The sequence below is a fragment of the Hyaena hyaena genome, unplaced genomic scaffold (genome assembly GCF_003009895.1).
Source record: "Hyaena hyaena isolate Hyena2069 unplaced genomic scaffold, ASM300989v1 scaffold_242, whole genome shotgun sequence".
Lineage (NCBI taxonomy): Eukaryota > Metazoa > Chordata > Mammalia > Carnivora > Hyaenidae > Hyaena > Hyaena hyaena.
Genome location: NW_024080869.1, coordinates 1,308,129 through 1,320,453, shown reverse-complemented (window position 1 = coordinate 1,320,453; position 12,325 = coordinate 1,308,129). Strand labels below are relative to the sequence as shown.

The 12,325-nt window shown below is 37.1% G+C and overlaps 1 protein-coding gene across 1 annotated transcript in view; it reads left to right on the top strand.

The window, feature by feature from the left end:
- DST (dystonin) overlaps nt 1–12,325 on the top strand; it is a 230,190-nt gene that overhangs the window by 195,304 nt on the left and 22,561 nt on the right. Inside the window, exons 73-77 of the mRNA XM_039244298.1 lie at nt 2,298–2,417; nt 5,429–5,598; nt 7,570–7,729; nt 10,097–10,291; nt 10,801–10,929. Of these exons, the coding sequence (XP_039100229.1) occupies nt 2,298–2,417; nt 5,429–5,598; nt 7,570–7,729; nt 10,097–10,291; nt 10,801–10,929 (774 nt within the window). The remainder of the gene's footprint in view (nt 1–2,297; nt 2,418–5,428; nt 5,599–7,569; nt 7,730–10,096; nt 10,292–10,800; nt 10,930–12,325) is intronic.

Genomic DNA, 12,325 nt, shown 5'->3' with positions numbered 1-12,325 from the left:
TAGCCTGGCTTCATAGACCCACTGTTATTAAGATCCAAAAAGAGGCTCACGTTTTTTGTTACTGGGTTTGTTTGTTTTTTTTTTTCCTTTGTCCTTACAATCTCCACTCTGATAGCCAGAGTAAGTCATCAGACTTTAGAATATTGCTACCTTGTGTTTAGTCCTAAACCAGACTTTGTCCACAAACTCTCAGGGCTGAGAGGCAGACGCTGGCCCTCCAGACAGCTTCCTGAAAGGGCCAATTCTGTGTCTCAGCTGCTTGGTACTCCTCACTTCTCTGAATCTGTACACTTGTTGACAAGATCTCATTTCTTCTCTGGTATTTTGTTACAGTTCCACCCTGCTTTTAAATGAATTGATTGAACCTTTTAGGGCTGTTTTTTTTCCTTTTTCTTTTAATCTAGAGAATTTCACGGATCTCACAAAGAACTCGTCTTACTCTCTTCACCTACTATTAATAGGCCATTCTTAGACTAAACACAGAGAAGACATGAAATTATGTGTCTCTACTCTGGGAAAGAGAGAGATGCACCCACCTTGTTTGGCATATATCTTTGAATTTTACTAGAAACTCTGTGTAATGTTGAGGCTGAATTTTATAATGAGTCTTTTGGCCCCATTCAGTTCCACGTTTCTGTAATTGGCATTGGACTCCATTCTTTTGGGAAGCCAGACTCAGCTGGGTGATAGAGAGATGTCTGGGAGTCAAATGTTTCTGTGATTAAGGCTCTCAGCATAAATATGTTAAAAGCTTTACAAATGACAAATTGCATTGTTGTAGGATTACATGCCGTATTGTTTCTTTTTGAGTGGAATGTATGATGTGCTCAATGTTATCAGTGAGACTGTGGAATAGAATCAGTCTCTTCATGTTTTTTTTATGACAGTATTAATGATCAGCCTGACACTCTTCTCTGCACCAGTGTAGCAGTGTTCTCGGTAGTATGGGCGTTTCTTGAGTTAGGAAAGTCTAATTGATTTAAGTCTTTCTCCTTTCTCCATGTCGCCAATTTTATTTTCATTTGGCTTAATCTGCAAGAATTTTCTACTGCTTTTTGGTTCCAAAGTATAGCATTTCTTCTATTTATGTGGCTTAAAAATAGTTTTTAAAGCAGGACCAGCCTTAGGACCTATGCATTTGTATCATTAAACTTACTATCTGTCATAACCTGTGTTAATTGTGATAAGACAACCAAACCTTCAACTATTTCTTTATTTCTTATTACCTAGTGTGTTAGTTTGGGGCTCAGATGTTGATCTTAGTTCTCTGACTTTGACAATTTATGTGCCTCTCCTGGCCTCTCTGTTTTTGTATTTAAATGGACTGGAGTTGTGAGAAGGAGGGGTCAGGGGAGCAGGTTTGTGATGAGGTGATCTCAGAGGGCGCTGGCTGTCAGCTTTGTGATCCCGTGCTCTTACTGTGCTGGTTGTTAAATGTCTTCTTGTTATTTCATTATTAGTGTGCTTTGATATAAAACAGATTTTATTTTGATTACTTCTGTTTTTGTTATGTATCCGTTCACTTAAGTTTATTATGAGAAGTAATTTCTAACCAATTTCACAATTTGGTATCCAAAAATAGTACTCACTAGTTCTCTGTGATAAACAGAAAAGAGACTGTGGCTGAAGCCAAGTATACATAGCACCAGAGTACTGCAGAATCATGGAGGCCAAAGAGAATTCTATTTTGTTAGAATTCAAGTGCTGTGGGTGCTCTTGCATATAAAAGAGGCACAGGCATTAAGCTGAGGATTTTGATAGTGGCAGTACAGATACTGAACTCTCTTTGTTTTAAATAGGAATGTTACAGCCTTTTTTTGTTGTTATTCTTGTTACTTTTTAAGGCCAGCTTATTAACTTTATCCTTTGTCTCTCCCTTTTTGGTCCTGTTCCTTAACATGGGAATTAAATACCATAGAAGTAAATGTAGATCTGTCAGTGACAACAGTGGGCAAATCAAATTCTCCTGAGAGCTTACATTAATTACTAAGCAGAAGGAAAGGAAGGGAAATTCTCCCTGGTGTTCCCTGTTTCTAGACTCATTTCTATTTTTGTTAAAGTTTATATGTTTGAATGAGTTATAACAAAGTGACCGTGGGGGCACGACCACAGAAACCAAGAGCTAGTAAGACATGTAGAATTCAATAAAGCTACTACTTCCTTCTTTTTTAGGGAAAATTTGAATTAATTATTTTAAACATTTTAATTAATATTTCTATTTTAAAAATATACTAGATTTCAAATATAGTGAGCATACCAGAAAATTCTCTGGACGGAGATGTGCATTTCTTTTACAGTTCCATGAAGCTTGGAGTAAACTTATGGAATGGCTAGAGGAGTCAGAGAAGTCTCTGGATTCTGAACTGGAAATCGCCAATGATCCAGACAAGATAAAAACACAACTTGCACAGCATAAGGTGGGTCTATAATTGGGAAAATCATATAGGTCGTTCTGTATCTCAAGATCACTTTTAAGTTCTCACTTGGTTGTGTATTTATTCATCACTAGGAAAAAGAAGGCTGTCCTCTGTGGACCTCTGTTCAACTTAAAACCAGCTGCCCTTCACATTGGTCAGGTGGCAGTAATATCTTTACTCTCTGATGACCATTCCACCATCATTCTAGGATTAATTTGTAAAAGAAAATATACAAAATTAAAACTGGAAATATTCTACAATCTGTAACATAAAAGATTTAGAGGGGTTCAAGTGTTGGTATCTCAATTTTTCACTTATCTGTCTTGTCTTGTAATTTCTTTCATAGACCAAATGCTATGCAGAAGATAGTCTTATACCAAAAAGTAATATAAATTTTGTCATATGGATTCTTTCAAACAGTTGAGTGGGGAAAATTGGTTGCCTCCGTACAAAGTGGTATTTTGTCGTATATGTGTGGTATATGAAATATTAGCCTTACCCTCAATAGTCAGTGGCTTCCCTGTGTAGACTAGAAAATGTAAAACATATTATTTTATATTTTCTACCTTTTATATTCTTACCACATTGCATTCAAAGAACATTACACCCCCCCACCACCACCATCCTTCTCAACTCTTTTGAATTTGGGTCTGTCATTCTGGTAATAAAGTGATCATCAGCCCTTAGGGTGAGTATAATGGGTAAAAGGAGAGAGGTTCCTGCAAACACAGTTTTATAGTTTTAAGCATCTATCTGTCTGTCTGTCTATCTGTCTATCTACCTATCATGTATTAATTATTGCTTGAAACAGATAATTTTTCAAAAGCTGGAAAAAATGGGGTGATGTAAGGTGTATCACCATCAGAAAATCCTAGCCATCGTAATCATACTGATCGATAGCTTTCATACTAGTTCTAAGTAATCTTGGGAGGTCACAATCCTAGGATGACAGAAGGAAACTGTTCTTTGACTAGATGAGGGCGTATGAGTGGCTCATTCTGCCGGCTCCTCTGCCCATGAGCTGTTAAGTTCAGTACTGACAGCACAGTGAAGGTGAGCAGCACCTCCCTTCCTCCCCCTCTGATGGAAAAACGAGAGCCTCCTTCTCAAAATACCATGCCTGTTTGAACTTAATGTAGATGTCATGTCACGGAGTCTTATGAAAGTATATTGTGCATTGAAGTTGGAGAATCGTAGAAATAAGAACATGTGAGGAGCCCTGCTAGATCCTCTATTTTTCCTGGTGTGACTTGTTGCCAGAGTCAGCATTTGTCTGCGATAAGGTACAAGGCACGTTAAGCCAACTTTATTTATTTATTTTTTTTTTAACATTTTTATTTATTTCTAGGAGAGAGAGAGAGAGACAGCGTGAGCAGGGGAGGGTCAGAGAGAGAGGGGGAGTCACAGACTGAAACAGGCTCCAGGCTCTGAGCTGGCAGTCAGCACAGAGCCTGACGCGGGGCTCGAACCCACGAACCGCGAGATCATGACCTAAGTGAAAGTCGGATGCTTAACCGACTAAGCCACCCAGGCGCCCCAAGCCAACTTTAAAAGAAGTCTTTTCTTTCCTCTTTTGGCTGTTTTTCTGTCTTTAAAGAGTTCTAATCTGTCCTGTATTCAGCTGTAACATTTTTTATGTATCTGCTTTTTTGAAGAAAATATGTCAATAGCATGATTCTAAAACTAACATTCTATTTAGAATAAAAGAAAAAATAATAATTACAGAAAACAAAATATAGAAATAGTGTCATATTTTAATGGTGTTTATTGCTAAAAATAATTCCCAGATATAATGGCCTCCTATCATAAGACAAAATAAATATCTTAGTCATATTAAGACACTTAAAGTGTCCAGATTTTAAAGGGAATAAAAATGCATTAGGTAATGATAACCAAGGTTATTTTAGAAAATTATACATTTGCATAGCATATTACTGTCTAGGGTGATTGTAATGTGCTACCAGGATTTAGAATCACTGTGTTAGTGTTTCCATGATATATTATGAGCTTGTAAGATGCCCATTAAGTTGATCTTCCTTCCTTCCCGTCTCTGAGATTGTATATGCAATAGCAGTCTCATTCTTGTTATTACACACTCAGAAACACACACAAAATGTAAGATGATAATGAGAGAGGCATGCAGAGACGATGTCCCTACTCTAGAAAAACTTGCAATTGAGTTGTGTAGACAGATGATACACACATAGATTCCCACACAAAGACAGATTCCCACACATAGAAATTTACATACACAAACGTGCAGATTAGCAATGTAAAAATAGGAAAGTATAGATGTCACATTAGCAATATAGCTATTACTTGAAAAGTAAACTGTAGATCTTATGAGACTTTCATAGGGCATCATAGTGGTGGAGAGGAGGGGTATAGGCTTGCCAAGGGGAGTGAATTGAATGAGCAGTAGGTCGGAACATAGGAATCTTAAGATGTGGTTCTTATTTGCCCCTCACAGATAAAATTATATGCAACATCATTGTAAACATCCTAAATGTGTGACAGCAGATCTATTTGACCAAAAAAACCCCACAAACAAACAAAAAACACCTGTAGTAAATTTACACATTTTGAGTCCCTCTGTGTCCACATAGACCGTTAGTTACTCATTGAGTGTTAACTACTTTTTCGCTCCAAATTCTTGGGTTTCTCAATAGCAGATTAGCAATTCCACTTTATTATAACCAGTATACTGTTTGTGGTTCATAGCTACAAAAGATTCAAAATTTGTTATACTTTGAAATTACTTTCTTCATAATAGTAGCTACTCTCAAAGATACCCGGCATCTGAGAAAAATAAGTTCTTCAGTTTGAAAGGATAAGGATTCTTTTCCACGCTGGTGTGTTCCTGTGTAGAGGACAGCACTACACCATCTGACCTATTTGCTGATGTCTTCCTCTGTTTAGATTCCTTTTATTAGGGATGCCTCTTGTGATGTCTATTACCTAGTTCATAGTCCTAACTAGAAATGCACACTGTTTTCTTGTTAAATATATAGGAGTTCCAGAAATCACTTGGAGCCAAGCATTCTGTCTACGATACCACCAACAGAACGGGACGTTCTCTGAAGGAGAAAACCTCCCTGGCTGATGACAACCTGAAACTGGATGACATGCTGAGTGAGCTCAGGGACAAATGGGATACCATCTGTGGAAAGTCTGTGGAAAGGTAAAATGTTCTTTAAGGCACTTTGGTCACCTTGTAGGCTTCCTTCAAACATACAGTAATGATGCTCTGTAGGAACTTTCTAGGAACCTTCAATACCTCCTCTGCCTGGGAACTCCTCCTCTCTAATGCCTCACTTACAATACCTGCACTGAGAAGGCTTTGTTGTTCATTTTTATTTATTTTTAACTACTCCGTTCACTCAGAAGTGGTATCATTCTCCAAGCCTGTCATCTGATACCTGACTTTCTGTTGTTTTCCTTAATCTAATTTCCATGTAACTACTGGGGTGGTCTTTTTTTTGTTTGTTTGTTTTTGTTTTTTGTTTTTTTTTGTTTTTTACAAATAGTTTATTGTCAAATTAGTTTCCACATAACACTCAGTGCTCATCCCCACAAGTGCCCTCCTCCATGCCCATCTCCCCCTCCCCCCCACATCCATCAGTCCTCAGTTTTTGTCAGCATGCAAGAGTCTCTCATGGTTTGCCTCTCTCCCTTTCCCCCACCCTTTCCCCCCTTCTTCTCCCCCTTGTTCCTCCGTCAAGTTCCTCCTAATCCTCCTATACGTGCAAACATATGATATTTGTCCTTCTCTGCCTGACTTATTTCGCTCAGCATAACATGGGGTAGTCTTTTTAAAAAATAAGTGAGATCTTGTCATTGCCTTGCCTCATACCTCACAGACTCCTCCGTGTGTCGTGCAAGGTCCTGCCAATCTGACCCCAGTGTTCCTTCCAACTTCCATCCACCCCTTGCCAGTCTTCTTTCTCATTATACTTCAACCAGTTCAAATATCTAATAGTAGAAGAATTCAAATATCTTAGAAATGTTTTCAAATATTTCATAGATTTTTAGTCTGATTACTTTGCCAGTATGAAGATTGAATAGAATATTATATTCTAATAAAATTACATTAGAAAAGAAAATTAAAATATATTCTAAAGAATACATGGGAGGAATATAGAAATTTTGGGGTTGGTTTTTAAAAAGCTATAAAACCTGGGGCGCCTGGGTGACTCAGTTGGTTAAGTGCCCAACTCTTGATTTTGGCTCAGGTCATGATCTCATGATTCATGAGATTGAGCCCCTGGTCCAGCTCTGCATTAACAGTGCAGAGCCTGCTTGGGATTCTCTTTCTCCCCCACACACTCGTGCTCTCCTTCTTTCTCAAAATAAATAAATAAACATTTTAAAAAAATGTTTAAACTTTCCATTTCAAAAGCTTATGTGCTTTTTTACAAAGTCACGTAAATGATTTCATGGTAAACAGATGTGAATGCCAGGGGATGGAGATAGGGAAGGCTATGACTACAGACAACTTTTGGGAGATTTTGGGGATGATGAAAATGTTCTGTTTCCTGATTATGATGATACTTACATGAGTCTATACATGTGCTAAAATTCATAGAACACCCAGGAAAGTCAAGTTTACTGTATGATAATTTAAAATTAAAAAAAGACATTTTAGGGGCATCTAGGTGGCTTTGTCATTTAAACATTTGACTCTTGATTTTGGCTCAGGTCATGATCTCACATTTTGTGAGTTTGAGCCCTGCATTAGGCTCTGTGCTGGCAGCATGGAGCCTGTTTGGGATTCTCTGTCTCCCTCTCTCTCTCTCTCTCTCTCTCTACCCCTCTCCATTCATGCATGCTGTCTCTCAAAATAAATAAATAAACATGTAAAAATATATTTAAAAGTTTTAAGACATATTTTTTATGAAGAAACCAAAGGACTATTGATTTCTAGAGGTGATAATGAGGGAGTTTTCTGAGAACACATGCTATCTATTTAAGGAATTAAAAAAATTTGAGAAAGGTTTTGTTACTTTCTAAGGAAAGCAGAGAAACAGCAGTGAGTACCAATATATTATTTTTTCTTTGAGTACTCTCAACCTTCATAAAAGGATTTTAGATTTTCGGATATGTGGGATGGCTTTTTTGTTGCTCACATTGATTTTTCCACCTTTTTCCTCAGACAAAACAAATTGGAGGAAGCCCTGTTATTTTCTGGACAGTTCACTGATGCCTTGCAGGCCCTCATTGATTGGCTGTATAGAGTTGAACCCCAGCTGGCAGAAGACCAGCCTGTCCATGGAGACATTGATTTAGTGATGAATCTGATCGATAATCACAAGGTATTATTATCTGGGACATTTTATTGATCACATTTGATTATTCTGAGTATAGAGGAAAATGTAACCCCTGAACTTAGCATTTTAAAAACTAGAGACTACATCTCATACTACACACCAGTCTTTAATATTGATATATGTGTACATTGGAGCAGAATCAGGAAGCCAACTTTAAAAGCGATGCAGACAAGGTACTTTAGTATCAGTGAGATACTTTTTTTTTCTTTCTTCAATTTCCAAATCTAAAACATTTTAAAACTTAAAAGGTGATTTTATTCTCTGGTGCTTTAAAACATGTTCCGATAATGTTTTACAGTCTTTCATTATTCACATAAATAATTAAGGAATATCATTTAAAAGTCTTCATGCATTGACCCAGAACTTGGTCACCGCATAAGTATATTGATTTGTGATGTGATCTCTGGGGTCAAGATAGGCTGCTTTTCTGTTTTTAAAAACTGTTTTAAACTTGCCCCTTGAACAATAGCAGTTGATGAGATATCAGCATACACAATGAGGGATTTGATTATTACTTCAAGAAAAGTGGTTTCTTGCAAATCTCCTAAAATGTATTAAAAAATTTTGTGCAATCAAAAGGAATATGCAAGACATCCAGCTAATACTGAGTGTAAGGTCCTAAATTATAGTAAAATGTTGTATTAAAACCTAAAGAACCTTGAAAACAACCTTGTGGGGCACCATAGTAACATGGAGTGGTGGTGTCAGAGTAGACTTTGTATGCAGATATCATACGGCACTGTACATAATTCGTGTTGTATTTCTCTTCATTATTTTTGAGTTCAGAAAATTCACTTCATATAGCTATTCTATTTTGATCTTACCTGTTCCTTTTAAATGGTTGGTCTTTTTGCATATTTGTTTCCCATTTTCTGGTTCTGTTATCTCATTACATCCAAAAAAGAAAGTTTGTTACATTTGAATATTATCAAAAAATCAAAGAATAAATGAAGGACAGTGATCAAGCCTACAGGTTTTAAAATTTTTAAGTTCTGTTGCTTTCCCTATCTGAAAGAAATGTTTTGTGCATGATTAATACAAACTTTTTATTCCGTGGCACTCATTCAACAAGTAATGAATAGTGTAATGTTACTTTTTACATAAATGCCATTTGTATAAACTCACTGTCTAAATATTTACTCCCTTCCGCCCTTGCCAGGTTTTTTATATATTAAAGGTCATCAAGAATGAGTTAATCATTCAGCATTAGTAATACAGTTGGAAGGCTGAGGCTTAAGTATACAAAGTACATTGGAAAGTCTGCTCAGAACTATTGGACTCATCGTATCACAAACAGATTATATAGACGCTGTTATTTTCTATGCCTGTGTATGGATGTGTGTCTGTCTATCTGCAGGCACACCTCATTTAACACTAGTAGAGTGAAATCAAGCAAGGAATTCATCACACATTAGATGGACTCACTTCTTTATTTATGAATGATCTGATTATCAGAATCAAAACTCATGGCTATAGCCAAAATTATAAAATGCAATTAGTGATATTCACTTGTGATCATTTTTTAGAAAAATAAGTTAATTTAATTCTACACATAAGGTTAGTTATTTGAAGGATGTAGTTGCATACCCAGACTCTTGGATCAGAGATGCAGTGCCATGGTTCATTTCTTGGCTTAAGTCTGTGGTCAAAAGAAGCCAGTTTAACTCCTGGTACCTCAGAGTTCATTAGAATTAGGCAAGAGGGGGAAAAAAAGCTTTTCTTCCAAAATGACAAAGATTTAAGCCTCTAGAATTTGACATTCTAGGTTAGCTGTCAGGATACTGCGAAAGTTGAAGCCATGTTACAGAGAAGGAGACTGCATGGCAAGTCACTGTGAGATTCCCAGCCATTACCTCCAGTACCCCCATGTGGCAGCCCAGGATTGCTTAGTTATTTGTTAGTCTGTGAGATATGTTTATTAATTAAGAGGAATGAGGTAGCCAAGCACATTCTACGCATTACAGTAATGATTTGAAAGGAATTGGGATGCCATATTAAAGAATCATAGAAAAAAAAAGAATTTGATGCTTTCTTTTGTGTAACTGAAATAAAGAATAATGGCTGCCATTATTTAAATCCAATGTGTCATTTTAAAATATCAGGTTTGTTCACTCAGGAGAATGTCACAATATTGAACACATGTAGAGAAGACCATGTTCTTACCAGTGCTCTGGTAGGAGCAGTGTGCCAATACTCAGCTTCTAAAGATTCTGTAAAAAGTATGGGTCATTTAGCTGTATGTCTTAGTGATTGATACATGATGCCATGTATACATATATTCAAAGCAGCGTGTTTTACTGTCTTGATTTTATAATTAAAAATTAATTTTTTAATAAAAATATGCTCTTTTAGGCTTTCCAGAAAGAACTGGGGAAGAGGACCAGCAGTGTGCAGGCCCTGAAGCGCTCGGCACGAGAACTCATAGAGGGCAGCCGAGATGACTCCTCCTGGGTCAAGGTCCAGATGCAGGAATTGAGCACACGCTGGGAGACCGTGTGTGCACTGTCTGTATCAAAGCAGACACGACTGGAAGCAGCCCTGCGTCAGGTAAAAGTCATGCACATTGCAGCTGAGTATAGTGAGAAAGGTTTCGAAGCCACAACGAGAACTGCTCTTGTGAGGAACTGTTCTGCTCTTTTTTTCTTAACTGGGTCATAGATGAGATTCTTAGAGCATCCTTGCCTTGGTCTTCCTGCCAAGAATTTAAATTACTCACAGAGGGAAGTTTCCTCATCTTTACATAAAAGTGCTGCTCTCGTAATTTTTCAGCTTGACTGTGCAGTGGGCTGCCATGCATCTGAAATCAGATTGTTCAAATGGTGAATTAATCTTCATATAGACCTTTTCGATATATTAGAGGTCTTAGATTTGTAAAACATAGCACCATATATCTTTATCTTTTTAATGGTAATAATGTATATCATTGATCAATTTAAGACCTTTTTTCATTGAGAGAAGAAATCTACACTAACAAGCATATTTGGGGTCTTCTCTGGGTGTGTGTGTGTGTGTGTGTGTGTCTGTCTGTCTGTCTGTGTGGATTTGTGAACCCTTAGGCAGAGGAATTCCACTCAGTGGTGCACGCCCTCCTGGAGTGGCTGGCCGAGGCAGAGCAAGCCCTTCGTTTCCATGGCGCTCTCCCAGATGATGAGGATGCTCTTCGGACTCTCATTGATCAGCATAAAGTGAGTTGTATGAATGCTAAGTAAAACTAAATGAGAAAATCCAGTAGACTCGTGATCATAAATATCAACTACATGAGTATTTCCCTCCCTGAGAAGTAATTAAGGGTATTGATACAGTTGAGAATTTACCTGTATCTTCCTTGATTATATAGGTGTGTCCCCGTGCCCCTACATATGTATATCTATCTTTTCATGGTTTCCTTATGAAGAAGGTGGTTATTCTAAAATGAGGGAATTTTCTAGGGAGTTGTTTGGCTTCTGACCAAAACTGATCAATTTTATTGCACTTGTATGTACATTTCAAAGATGAAACTTCCTTAATGAGTGTTTGGCATTTATAAAGTTATTCGTAAAGCATTGGATTAGAATAGTAAGTTAATAATTTTGACCTTTGTAAGTAAGACAAGTAATGTAATAACTTGCTCAAAGTTTATATTTAAATCTCTGCCAATTCTGGTTTTCAGTGAGATTTACTTAAATTTTTCTGAGAAGTAGCCTGTAGTATAAATTATAAATTAAAAGTAAATTCTGTAAGTATTTACACTGTCAAATAGTTAACCAAATTGAAAATCTGGCCACTGAGTTTTCAGATCATCCTCTATTTCGTAGCAGTGCAGAGAGCTAGCAAAACCCTTAAGAGATGGTCCAGATACCTCTTAACACATGTTTTGTTTTTAAAAAATTAGAAATTTGCAATGCTAACACTCAATGCAATATTGTGTCAACATTTCCATTTAAAAGTTCTGTTTAACACCACTGAATAAGCTCATCTTTCATGGTCAAGTTGGAAGTATATCATTAGTTCCGGATTGTATCATTTGTGGAGACTTCTTATAGTGATTACTGAGGGGTTGCCTAACCTATAACAATGAAATCTTGCCTTGTCATTAACAAAAATGATGCGAGCTTATCTAACATTATCTGGAAGAATGAAATACTACTTAGACCATTTGAGTTTGAAGCTAGAATATAAGAGTAGGAAAATTACAGCAAATTTATTGTGAATTTTTGATTCAGTTCAATATTTTGACAATCTCTTGTATTACTGTTGGCTGACCATCAGCCAGCATCGAGTTCCACTAACATGCTTTGGTATTAGAGTAGCCTCTGGGAGTGCAGGCTGCATATCTAACACCTTACAGAAAGGAGCCCACTTGTGGTATCTCCACCCTCACAGCAGGAAGGAACCCCCAGAAACATCAGGAGGCAGGTATCATGAGCAGAGGTAGTATTCTAGGGTGACAAATTACCTTTATTTTTATTTATTTTTTTAAAATTTTTTTAGTTTATTTATTTATTTTAGAGAAAGCGTGAGAGCAAGCAGGGCAGGGGCAGATCCTAAGCAGTCTCCCCATTGCCAGTGTAGAGGCCCACACAGGCTTGAACTCCCAAACCA